This window comes from Lissotriton vulgaris, chromosome 3_2 (assembly GCF_964263255.1).
Source record: "Lissotriton vulgaris chromosome 3_2, aLisVul1.2, whole genome shotgun sequence".
Taxonomy (NCBI): Eukaryota; Metazoa; Chordata; class Amphibia; order Caudata; family Salamandridae; genus Lissotriton; species Lissotriton vulgaris.
In genome coordinates, this window is record NC_141690.1 from 100,015,065 (window position 1) to 100,028,588 (window position 13,524).

The following is a 13,524-nucleotide window of genomic DNA, read 5'->3' on the forward strand; positions in this document are numbered from 1 at the left end:
AGGTGGCCAGGCTGGAAGAAATGCTCAAACAAAAGCAAAGCACTGCTGGACACAAAGAAATGTCACAGTCACATTCAAAAAAATGCCGAGACAGGCTGCAACAAGACTTGGATCGAGCCCGCTGCAGAATTTTAGAGCTGCAAGTAAGCATAATTTTTGTTCAACTAAACTCTCCCTGTTTTGTGTCACTTATTCCGCTGCCATTCCCAACATTTAGCTAATATGAATATAGAAGGTGTACACACCAAAGGCCTGCAGGTGGTATATGCTACTTACCAGCGGCGGCTCTTCCGCTAAGCTGGAGTAGCGTCACCCCACTATTTCAACTGCAAGCTTAATACATAAAATAAAATAACGTTCCATCTAACCTGGCTTGCAGTTGAAGCCAGGTGAGGTTACGGCTGGGCAGGGCTCCTGTGACGTCGATAGACGAGGAGTGGTGGCTGCACCGTAAGTGCGCATGAAGGTGTGGCTGGCCATCACAGGCCAGCCAAACCGTCATGCACACTTTGCATGTTCTCCACAGGCTGTATTATACAGCCTAGGTGGAAAACATGCACAGCCTCCCAGTCCCTCTCTGAGCATGAACCACGGCGCTCAGACCAATCACAATGCTGCTGTAATGCAGCGTCGTGATTGGCTAGGGGATTATGGGAGGCTGTGTGCTTCCTGCTGTGGAGAAGAGGATGGATGAGAGGTGGCAGCTGCCAGTATTCAGTTAAGTGTTTTTAATTTTTATTTAAAAAGTTTTATATAGCGCTAGCTTAACCCGTAGGATCAGAGTGCTTTACATACACACAGTAAAACAGCAGAAGGACATTACATTACCTAGTTGACCGGCAGTAAGGAAGCAAACCTAAGAAACAAAAATCCATCAAGGGAGATAAATATGTAGTGCAGCGGAGGGTGGAGAGAGCAATAAAAAGAAAAAGGTGAGAATTACATAGTCCGGTCACCCACTATCCTTGAATGTCTGGGGAGAGAGGAGACAGCTCGGATAAAGTAGTCTAGGTAATTTGACGTTGTTCATGAAAGTACTTGTTTAAGAGATGGAGTTTCAGGTCCCTTTTGAAACAGGAGAAGGAGGGGTTGCATCTGAATACTACAAGGAGAGCGTTCCATATCCTGGGAGTGTTGCCTGAGAACGATCGGTATTGGGTGGTTTTCTTTTTCATATTCGGAGGAATAAGAAGGAGTGAGTCGGAGCTTCTCAGGGATCTGGATTGACCTGCTCTTTTGAGTTTGTTATTTAGGTAGTTGGGAGCAGGAGAGTGAAGGGGTTTGTGTGTGATGCAGGCCAGTTTATAGATACATCTCCCTTCCATGGGAAGCCAATTGAGGCAGTTGAGAGCTGGAGTGATGTGTTCAAATCTTTTAACTCCAGATATGAGTCTAGCGGACATGTTTAGCACTGCCCTTAGAGGGGCTAGGTGGGCTTTTGGAGTCCCTGTGAGGATGGCTTTTCCATAGTCTATTTTAGAGAGAACTAGGGATTGGACTACTGTCTTGAGGTCATCGTGGGGTAGAAAAGGTTTCAATTTCTTGAGGTGCTTTAGAGAGAAAAGAGCACTTTTTGCAGAGTTTTTGATGTGGGCCTCCATTGATAAGTTCTTGTCAAGGGTGATGCCTAGAGACTTGACTGAGTTGGATAGGGTAAGGGGGCAGTTTAGGGCAACCAGATTCTTGAGCCACTCTTGGATTGGATGATGGTTACTTTTAGGAGAGAATAGGATTAGTTCCGTTATGTCAGGGTTGAGCTTTAAGTGGTTAACGTAGAACCAAGTTTGGATTTCGGTTAGGGTGGTATTAATAATAATAAAGTAGTTTATAAAGCGCCTGGTGACGCCATCCCGGCGTGTCCCCGCGCTGTGGAGATAAGATTAGTACAACAGCCGTGATAGCCTCCTCCACCCAGCAGTGTTCTAAAGATTGTACAGATGGGTTTTTAAGAGATTTCTGAACTTGACCTCAGATCCTTCCAGTCTGAGGCCAACCGGGAGTCTATTCCAGTTGCGAGCTGCTACCACTCTAAATGAGCGGCCTCCCAGTTTTGCTCTTTTTACGCGGGGAACCTTCAGTTGGCCCGTTCCTTCTGAGCGTAGTGCTCAGTTAGGCTCATATATGTGTACCCGGTCTTGGAGACAGGATGGAGCTTTATGCCATATTATCCTGTGGCATATTAGGAGAGCTTTATATATAACTCTCTTTCTGACCGGCAACCAGTGTAGAGCCGCAAGAGCAGGTTTAGAGGCTGCTCTTTTTGGGAGTCTTAGGACCAGACGGGAAGCCGTATTTTGAAGGACTTGCAGGCGCCCCATGCTTTTTTCTGTGGTGCCTAAGAGCAGGACATTTCCGTAATCCATACGGGATGTCACCAATGCTTGAGTCATGGTGCGTCTGGCCTCCAGCGGAAGTAAATCTAAGGTGTGGTTGAGAGTTTTTAGCACCCCAAAACACTTTTCCACTAGGCGGCGAATGTGGCCATCGTAAGATAGCGTGGGATCAACCCAGATCCCCAGGTTCTTAGCCTCCTTGCAGGGAATGGGCGTTGGACCCAGGCATGATGGCCACCAATCCGCAGTCCAACTCAAGTTGCTCCCCCCAATCACCATTACCTCCGTCTTGGAGCCGTTAAGCTTCAGACAGTGTGAGTTCATCCATCCTGCCAGAGCCTGCATACAGGCCTTCAAATTAGATGCCGCCGTTGCCGGTGCTTGGGACAAAGAGATCAGCAGTTGGGTGTCGTCGGCGTAGGAGACTAACTCCACTCCATACGCTTGCACCACTTCTGCCAGGGGGGCCATATATAAATTAAACAAAGTTGGGCTCAAGGCCGAGCCCTGAGGCACCCCTTGTTCTAAAGCTATCGCTGATGATTTAAAGGAGCCTCGTTGGACCTGAAAGCTTCGGCCTGTGAGGAACGACTTCAACCATCCTAGCTCGGACTCAGTGACACCTGCTTTGTTTAGACACTGCAGCAAGATGGAATGAGCTACAGTGTCAAACGCCGCACTGAGGTCCAGCATCACCAGTGCCATGGTATGTCCAGCATCCGCCCCTTGACGCAAGGTCTGTCGCTCTCAAAAGGGCCGTCTCCGTAGAGAAGCCCGGTCGGAAGCCTGATTGAGAGGAGTGTAGGAGGCTGTTCTTCTCTAAGTGTGCCATAAGTTGAATATTGGCCACTTTTTCAGCCACTTTGGCTAGGTACGGTAGTAGGGAAATCGGTCTTAAGTTTTCAAGTACTTCATGGCTTACATTGGTTTTTTTTTTTATGGGAAGAACTACAGCTTTTTTCCAATCTTCAGGGAGTGTTTCAGAGGCAAATGAGACCTGAAGCACATGCCTGATGTAAGGTTCCAGCACTGTGAGGCTCTCTCCCAACAACCTAGGTGGTGCCGGGTCCCGAGGGGAGCCAGATTTAATACCCTGACAGATGCTGCTTAGTGTCTCTGGAGGGGGAACCGAAAAAGCCTTCAGAGAGTTCTCCACATTACTTGCCCCAGCAACTTCCTCAAAGTCAAGTCCACATTCCGTGTTGCCAGAGAAGGTCGCATAGATATTTCTGACCTTTCCTGCAAAGTAGTCAGCTACTCTGTTACACTCTGCTACTGAGTCATGTTCTGGGGTATTAGCGTTTACTACCATCTCCTTAAAAATTTTAAAAAGTTCTCTCGAGGAGTTTTCTGCCTCCCCAATACGATTTTTATAGTGCATGGCCTTAGTTCCTCGCAACATAGTTTGGTACTTTCTCTGTGCTTCCTTATAAATTTTCTTCGTTTGAGGGCAGAAGTCCACCCGCCATCTCCGCTCTAGTCTTTTACATTCCGATTTAGCAGCCTGCAGCTAGGGTGTAAACCAAGGGACTGACTTTTTTCCTCTGATCCCTATCTTGGATAAGCACATCGGGGCCGTCGCATCTAGGGCATTTAGAATGCGCCTCTCTAGTTTGCTATTTGCGCTTTCACAGTCAGCGCCCCCCGGCGGACCCCCTTTCTGTAATAATTTATTGAAAGTGTCTTGTGAGAAGTGCTTCCATTTGCGTTGTGGGTAGCTGTTGTTATTCCCCCTGTGTGTGTCCATAGCTGGAGTGTATATTTTAAAAGGGATTAAAAATGATCCGACCAAGGTACAGGTAAGGGAGAATCCACCCTCACGCCGTCCCAGCTTCCAAATACGGGATCCAGTAAGTGGCCATGCTTATGGGTCGGGATAGTGTTTTTCAATTCTAATTGTAAGGCCTGCAATTCTTGCCTTATGTCTATTGCCTCCTTAGCTTGTTCATCTTCGAGATGGATATTAAGGTCTCCTAACACCAGGAGTCTACTCTTCCTTATGGCTAAATGAGCGACAGCCTCCACTAGGCTAGTCTTAAAGTCATTAAGCCTTCCTGGGGGTCTATAAACGAGGATCCCCGACACAGAATGTTGAGGTCCAAGTTTTAAAGTGAAATGGCCGGCCTCACAGCTATCTAATTGTAGGGGAACTAAAGTGCATTCAAGCGGAGCCTTAATAGCAATGGCAATCCCTCCGCCCCTCCCCCCGCTCCTATCTAATCTGGTCAGTGAGTAACTTGGCGGGATAGCTTCTATTATGTCAGGGTCGGAGTGTTCCCCTAACCAGGTCTCCGTTAGGAAGAGAATATCCATCTTCTCATCCAGAAGGACATCCCAAATTTGATTGCTGTGCTTGCTTAGCGATCTACAATTCAGCAAGCCTCCTTGGACCCTCCCATTGTCTGTCTCACTAACCGGTTCTCTCTGGCCTTTAAAGGAGCACAGTGAGCAGTTTCGGAGTGTTAGTGCCTCCATTGAGTGCCAGCACGGTCCCGCAGTAGATGGACATAGATCTAGCAGATCTTGTCTCCCATATTGTATGTGGGTTGGTCTAGATTGCACAGGGGTCATGGCCCCGGGCCCCGTTCGGCCGCGGACGATTGCAGACGGGCTTAACTTTGGCGCAACTTCGGCGCGCCTCCATCGCGCCCGCTGCATCCCATACACATATATAGGGGGAGGGGAGGGGCAGCTAGAGCGCTGACCTGACAACAATGAGCCCGGAAGTGCTGGGCTCCTCCTCACCCTCCGCATCAAACGCCCAGAATGAACGCGGCGGACCGGGACGGGAGTACAGTAGGTGAGTGACCCCCCGAGCTATTGAATCAGCCCAGAAGTAAAGTGCACGCAGTTTTAAAAACAAAATACAAGATACACTATGTTTTTTAAAAATAGCAGGACAATCGCTATTGCATTAAAACGCTCTGCCTCAGTGCCCACAGTGCAATATTTGCATCACACAGCACACAAGCGGATAGAGTCAGCCACTGCCACCGGCTTACTCATCTCCACCGCACAACTGCGTTCCTCCCCACTTTTTATCAGGATCATGTACAGCGCAGCTAGAGCGCTGACCTGACAACAATGAGCCCGGAAGTGCTGGGCTCCTCCTCACCCTCCGCATCAAACGCCCAGAATGGACGCGGCGGACCGGGGCGGGAGTACAGTAGGTGAGTGACCCCCGAGCTATTGAATCAGCCCAGAAGTAAAGTGCACGCAGTTTTAAAAACAAAATACAAGATACACTATGTTTTTAAAAAATAGCAGGACAATCGCTATTGCATTAAAATGCTCTGCCTCAGCGCCCACAGTGCAATACTTGCATCACACAGCACACAAGCAGATAGAGTCAGCCACTGCCACCGGCTTACTCGTCTCCACCTCTCCTCGTCTCCGTCTCTATTGAGGAGTTGGATGTCGCTGGGGGACTTGATCCTGAAATAGATTTGGGTGTCGTCCGCGTAAAGGTGGTAACTCACTCAGGCTTTTTTCAATATGATTGTGAGGGGCTCCATGAAGAGATTGAAGAGGGATGGGAGAGGATCGAGCCTTGCGGGACCCCAAGTGTAACTTTAGTTGTCTTTTAGAGACAGGAATTAATTTTAATTTGTTGTGAGCTGGGTTGAAGGAAGGAGGTGAACAATTTTAGTACTGTGCCATTTATGCCGGAACGTTTCGACGGGGTCTCCAGAAGGGCTGGATGGTTTACTATGTCGAATGGCGCAGATTGGTCAATAAGGATGAGTAGGCAGGCATTACCTTCGTCTAGGGCCTTGTGAATGTCGTTGGAGACATTGAGCATAGCTGTTTCTGTGCTACAGCCTTTTCTGAAACCAGATTGAAAGGCGTCGAGGAGGTTGAACTCCTCAATGTGTTTATTGAGTTGGAGGAGAACACATTTCTCCAATGTTTTTGCAAGGAAAGGGAGGTTAGAGATAGGTCTGAGGTTATTAAGATCATTAGGGTCAGGCCCAGGTTTCTTGAGAATGGGTGTAATTTGTCCTAGTTGGAGGGAGTCGGGGAAACAGCCTGAGGTGAGAGAGGCGTTGATGATTTTTGTCCAGAAAGGTGAGGTGATGTGGTTGAGTTCTTTTATAATTGTGAAAGGGAGGGGGTCCATAGTGTGGGAGGAAGGTTTTGGATTAGATATTATATTGAAAACCTCGCTAACCGACATTAGCTCAAAGTCAGACCAATGCGCATTGTTTTTTAGATGGAGGTAGGTTTGATTGTCATTGTTAAGAGCTCTTTCCGAGAGGTCAAGGGAGTTTGAAGGGGGGCCGGTTAAGGGGGAGGAAGGTTAGCGGTTTGTTAGAAGGATTGGTCAATTTTAGCGACTTTATTAGTGAAGAAGGTGGCAATTTCTTCACATCGCTCATTGGTGGCTTCAATTCCTTGAGAGGGAGTGCAGTTAGTTTGGCTTTTAACAATGTTGAAGAGTTCTCTTGGTCTGTTTTTCGCCAGATCAAGTTGGCTATGGAAAAAAGATGCCCTTTCATTGAAGATGTGTTTTTTGTAAGACCGCCGAGCAGATCTAAGTTGTGTTAGGTGCAAGGTCGAGGGGTTTCGTCTCCACGAGCTTTCCATTTGTCTGAGTTGACGCCGTTCATCATTCAGCTCCACGTTAAACCAGGGTTTTGACTTGGTTCTCCTCGTTGTTTGAGTTTGAGAGGAGCTATTTGGTCTAAATTCTCTGTCATTCTTGAGTAAAAGTGTGAAGTGAGGTCATCATTTGACCATGATGAGGGATGGAGTTGAAAATGTGGATGAATCTTGGCTTCAAGATCGGATAAAGGTATTTCTTTTATGTTTCTGGTCAAGTGTTTCGGTCTGACAACACAAATATGTTGGAGGCTGGCAAGTGTGTCAATCCTGAACAGAATGAGGTGGTGGTCGGACCAGTCAATGGAAGAAATCTCTCAGGGAGATCAGATTATTGTTGGTTATGATCACATCTAGTGTAGCACCTTTGATGTGAGTTGGATTATTGCAGAGTTGCTTGAGGTTATATATTTCGAGAAGGTTGGAAAGGTTCAGGACAGTGGAGTCTTCTGGGTCGTTCCAGTGGATATTGAGGTCACACAAGAACACGTCTTTAGTGTCTGTCAAGGAGAATCGTGTTATTAGGTCTGTTAGTTCCTCTGGGAAAAGGGTACTCTCTCCAGGAGGATGGTAGATGGTGTGGAATTTAATGGGTGGGGACCCCTCGGTAGTGAGTTCAACGCCTAGGTATTCAAACAATCGGTATTCTACAGGTTTAAGTATGGTAATCTGTATTCCATCTCTATGAATGATGGCTAGCCCCCCCCCAGTTTTGATGGGCCTGTCTTGTCTGATGATGTTGTACCCTGGAGAGGTGAGTCTGTCACGAATGGGAGTGGAGTGGGCATTGAGCCAGGATTCTGTGAGGAAGGCGATGTCAATTTCTTCAGCGAGAAGAGTTTCAGCAATGTCAGTAGCGTGTTGTACTGCTGATCTGCAGTTTAGGAGCATGCACGAGAGAGGACGGGGGGCCTTGATGGTGGGGGGAGTTAGGTGGATAGAGGTGTATTGAGCAGGGGGTCTAGGTGAGTGGACAGTATTCGCGATTCTGTTAGTGCCGATAATAACAGGGATGTGGAAAGGGGCTGACTTCTGGTCCAAAGCGAGGTGAGGGTCGTAGAGCTCATCAGGTTTCGGTGCCAAGACCGGTTGGCTATCCTTGTTGGGACTGAGAGCCTGGCTCGATGATTGGCTGGAGGGTCGAGGGGTGTTCTGTGGGGCCATGTGAGATGTATTGAGTGTAGTAGGAGCACAACACCTCGGGGGAAGGTAGCAAGGCGGCTTGGCCCTGTTAAGAAGGTCTTGTTGTCAGTAACGGAAATCGGCAGCAAGGGAGTTCATTTTCTGCTCCATTCCGTTCTGTTGCAGTGCTATTGAGATGAGGAAGTTTAAGGTATTAGGCAGGGGTTGAGGATGACTTCTTTTTTCTATCCCCTCCAACCCCCAACCCCCTTCGGTAACAGCCGCTACTGTTACTTACACAAACAGCGTTTTGTAAAACACATTTTGACTGTTCACAAAGTAAATTTCGCACTCGGAAAAGGACTTAAAGATTTTTATGTGAATTAATCTACTCCCAGGAGTGGGTGTTTCAAGGCAGGAATATCCTGAACGTTTTTACCCTGACAAACATACCCCTTAATAGACATTATCAAACTTCTCTGATGCATTTCCACCATGAAAGAATTTGGAAATATACGCCTCTCAAAGGGCAAAATGAAATGTGTTCCTGTTATGGAAAGGTGAAGGGAACATCCACAAATGTTTTGGAAGGTGACAGTAAAAATGTCACCCCCTTGGGAAGGCATTCCCTCATACTCAGTTGGACAGCATGTACAATTGCGCATGCAGAAGCTCCTCTACATGTGTGAAATGGCAATTCTCAAAAGTTTCTCAAGACTATGTTCTCAAATGAATAAGTTGTTGGGCTGCTTCAGAAATTCAGAAATGCCAGTGAATATTTACTTTCTAATGTTCATCATACATACCAATATCAGATTAAGGTTCATTTTCGTATCTATTTTCTTACTCAAATGCAGCCTGCACAATAACGAGACATATACTGCAGTTAAAAATGTCTCATTTCTTTTTGATGTCTCTAAAAGGATCAACTTCAGAGAGAAAGAGAGAAACTCAAGGAACACTTAACTTCTACAAGTGCCAGAAAGGAAGAGAAAGCAAGGTAATCCAAGAATAATAATTTCTATGTAGAAGCTTCTTAACCACCTTTGTTTATTCTAGTTGTGGGTGCATTGAGGCTGCATTAGCATGAGGCATTCTTCCCTTCTTGCAAGAGTGGTTGATACGTCCTTGTCAAACTTTCTCTTAGAGACCCAGACATTTTGTCTAAACCTTTGGTGTTTGTATGAACTAGCATACAGGGCCCATAGTAAGCAAAGAAAGTACAGGAATGCAGTTTACCCTTACTGGTTCATAAAGGTTCTCGTTAAAAACCTAGGCGTTTGCTTTAAGCTGTTGTAAAAATGTCCAGTTGGCGAAGATTTCTGTATCTTGCACAAAACACTGCACTGCCACAGAAAAAACTCAAACACAAGCTCAGACTTCACATAAGGAACCAAATGCCCATTTCTTTATTAGGCATATTCCCCTTCACACAGGCATAGTCTCCTCAGCTATAAGAACGTGGTTTTTGCCCTGATTTTATGTTTATTTGTAGCTTTACTTTTATCACTCCTCTCCTTTTTTTCTGTTTTGTTGTCAGTCTCCTCTTGGAGATGGCTAAGTGTTGTCAGCTCCAGGTAAGGTGACCACCAATTTTACTAACCATTTCATTTATGGTACCTTGCATAGCTGTAGTTTTCTTTACTTTTGTTTTCCTTTCGTTCCTCCTTAATACCGCTGGTGTGGGAACCTTCTGTAGATCGCCCAATATGTCCCGTGGCTGTGCTTCCATCTATATCATTGGATTTTTCATTGTTTGGTAGGAGAGTAGGGATCCCTTTAGGAGTCCTCACAGTTACACTCCAGGTCGTCCATCAGTCTTGTGTTCCCTCTCCATCCTTCCAGTGTTTCGGCTGGTCACTGGCTCCGAAGAGGCATTTGCATCTTCTGTGTAACCTTTGCCTGAAGGAAACATTTCTCTGAGAGGATCTGTGCCCACTTCCTGCCTGACCCTGACATGGCAGTGTCTCTAGCAGTGAGAGCAGGTATACAGATGTTGTGCCGAGTCATTCTTGTTGACGGACTGCTCTGCAGCGCCTAATTAAACAGAGCTGCAGTTGTAGGTGGCAAAATGTCCATTGGCACGGTGGGAAGGGCACCACTATGGAGCTGACTTTGAAATAGTACTATTGCAAGTTGCATCACATTCGGGACAGAATTCTGTCAAATTTCTTTTTTATTTCCTTTGCAAAAGGTACATATCTACTACCTGCTCCTGTAAATATAGCATTATAGGAGAATGCAGTGTCTGTTTCAGTCAAGCATCTCTTTAGACCCATAACAAGAACAGATTATTTTGGAACATACACCACTCACTTCCAGTGCCACACCTGGCTTCGTATTGTGCACCTTTCAATTTTGTAGAATTTCTGTTCCCTTGATATTCTACCCATTATGTGACTCTGCACTATTTTCATAATTTATTTATCCTAGCTGTATCCACCAGTGCATTCATTATGTGCCTTCTTAATGTTTCTTCACTACTAAAAAGAGGTGCTACCAGGTAATCCACTGGCATAACAAAGTTTGAGGGAGCACCCCCTGCAAAATACATGGAGGAGCACCAAACACCCCAGACGCCACCCGCCACCCTAGCACAGTGTCGGAAGGAGCTCGCTGGAGCTCGGGGGTCCCACCGCACTACAGGGGCTGTAGGGCTAATGTTACGCCACTGAGGTCATCATCAAGCGCATTTGATTGGATCCTTCTCCTATACCACTGTAATGCAAAGATGTTCCTTTCTCTATTCTAACAAGGCCTGCACTCAATGCATCTGTGTCCCGAAAAAATATTATTTACATCGGTTACTAAACCATTACATGTAAGTTACACTGGTATTGTAAGTTACAAAGCAGTTTCATGGTCACATAGATGAAGACTGCAGCAGCATGCCTTTACTAGATTCACAGAACTCTAATATGATTTACCATATACCTTTTATGGTTGTATTGTATTGTAGCACTTAAATAGTGCTTCCTAGCCCTTCATGTGTTGCTAAACCACATTTGTCGACTGGTAGCAATCTACACCATAGTGTGTGATTTGCAGAGTGTTGTATTTATTGTGACCCTATGGTGGAAGCATTTTGGTGTTGTGTGTGAGTGACAGCAGAGGTGTTCTTATCTTGGCTTGGAGCGCAGTGACTAGTAGTATGATGACGAGGAAGTATGGGAGATAGGCACACTAATAATAATTATAGTTAGGACAAAAACATATAGACACCTGCACGGCAGTGACCCAACCTGAGGGGGCAGTCGGGTGCTGTTTAAGTGTACACCAAAAAATTTAATTGAAATATAACCAAAAATGTAATTAAATTATCGAAGGCCCAGTAATTCACATGACAACATACAAAACACAGAGATGCTGTCAGTTGAGTACAATTATACCAAGTGGACAACAATGGTAGCTGATGACATGAGCAGTAGCGGTGCTCCTTTTTTCAATAGCAGAAATTCTGCCCCCTGCACCTCATGAACAAAGACATAAGTGGAATCAAGGATGGCAACTTCAGATTTTTTTCAAACGATTTCTTCAAGAAGAAGAAGGACAGTATACCCTTCTCCTGCTCTGGAAGGCAAGCAAAGGTAGGCAAGCCCTAGTCAGTCAAGGCTCAGATCATAATCAGACTGCCACACTGCACATGCAAGGGTGAAAGACGAAGTGATTTATAGGGTGTTGACATGACAGCACAAGAACAAATCAACTCGCCCCATTCTGTGCTTCTGATTTTACCCTTCTGGGTGAGGCAAATACCTTTTCTTAGATCTCATTGACCTTTGTGCTTTCTGATTTTATATGAGGATGCATACTACTACCCTTTTAGAATGTACTCCCAGACAATTTTCACTTTAATTATCATTATGGAATAAAATATTTCTGGGTAAACATGAAACAATGTGGTGAAGAAGACTTACTATGCGTCCATTGTTTCGATTAGGACAAAAGGGACAGTCGACTTACACTATTCCGAATGAGCTCAAGGTTAGAAAACGCACACACACAAGTTGTCTCAGTCCATTGCCAGGTCAACACTATAGATGAGAAGAGGTGACCGGTCAGGGATGAGCAACAGATGATGAGGGGTACAGGGAAGCTTAGGATAAGTGAAAGGTAGGGCATGTGACCTAGTGTCGCTTGTACACTCAGGGCCTCATTTATGGGTTTTTTACCGTAGAGCAGCACAGCAGGCCTTGCTGCTGCACTGCCCTATAGCAAAAGAAAAGGGCATTCCTGTACTTTTCCCCTGCCCCGGTGCACAATGGGCTGCCTGCTCCAACGCAGGCTCCTTTGCACCTTGGTGCAAGAGAGCCTGCGTTGTGGGGATGATTCTTTTTGTGCATGAAGGGAAACCTTTCTGCACAAAAACAAACACAAGAAGCCTTTCCTCTATGCGTTCTGCAGAATGCAGCACACATAGAAAGAGGAAAAACAAGGAGAATTAAAGATATTTCTCCTTGTCGTGCCTCCCTTACGCCTCCCCTGGGGAGGTGTAAGTTTTTGGTGCTGACTCAGACTTACAATTTCTCGTAAATCTAGGGCAGTGTCAAAAAGCCATGGATGTTGCTGGGAACGCCAGCACCAACAAACATGGAATACCCCTTTCACACAGTTTTCTGTGTGAAAGGGACACATATTTATAAGGCCATGAAAAGCCACGTAATGTGGCTTTACGATGCCCTATAAATATGCCAGTGACACATTGCACCACCGGAACGTCAAAAAAGTGACAATCCGGCAGCACAAAAGTGCCAGTTATGAGGCCCTGAACATTTCATTAAAAAAGAGGGTGGGAAATTAGGGGAGCAAGTCCCGGACACCATAATGGGTTGGGACTATGAAGACAACAGCAAGCACACAAATAAGTCTGTAACTTAAAAAAAAAATGGATGCTCATTTTCCTTCAAGCCGCTGAAACTCAGCAAGGTCCCAATCATTGTGAACCATGCCCCTCAGTGTAGATTATGTGGAAGGAATTGGTATTGTGCACACTTTGCTGTTGAACCCAACTTCAAGCCTAATGGTGCCAGAAACCAGTCTTAGAGTTCTAGAATTTAAAAAAACCGTTGCTGTGCACACTTTACTTCTTTTCCTATTCCCTTAAATGGTGCTGAATATGCGATTGTTAAATACGGAGTTAAAACGGTCCCTGAGGACACTTTTATGCCATATTTAATTCAATAGTGTCAAAACAGGACATAGAGTTAGAAAATTGTTGCTGCCGCAATTTGGCTTGTGACATTAATTTCAGGGGTCAACGATGATGCCATGATGTTACCAATGGCTCTAAGTCAAGCACAGAATCCTGTTTGCATCCAAGGGAAAATCGAATTTACGCTATGTTGTTATCACGTAGATGTTACAACAAATATTGCCAACCATTTTGGCCTCAGAATCAAGTGATTGTTAATTTTTTAGGTCTATTGTGTTTGGACGGGAATGTCCTTGGATGGCTTAGGAGGGTGCT

General features: G+C 45.6%; 1 protein-coding gene across 2 annotated transcripts in view; it reads left to right on the plus strand.

Annotated features, from left to right (window-relative positions):
* FAM184B (family with sequence similarity 184 member B) overlaps nt 1-13,524 on the plus strand; it is an 856,462-nt gene that overhangs the window by 255,483 nt on the left and 587,455 nt on the right. For both annotated transcript variants that reach the window (XM_086964049.1, XM_086964050.1), the window contains exons 7-8: nt 3-143; nt 8,981-9,057. In XM_086964049.1, coding sequence (XP_086820175.1) covers nt 3-143; nt 8,981-9,057 — 218 coding nt within the window. The remainder of the gene's footprint in view (nt 1-2; nt 144-8,980; nt 9,058-13,524) is intronic.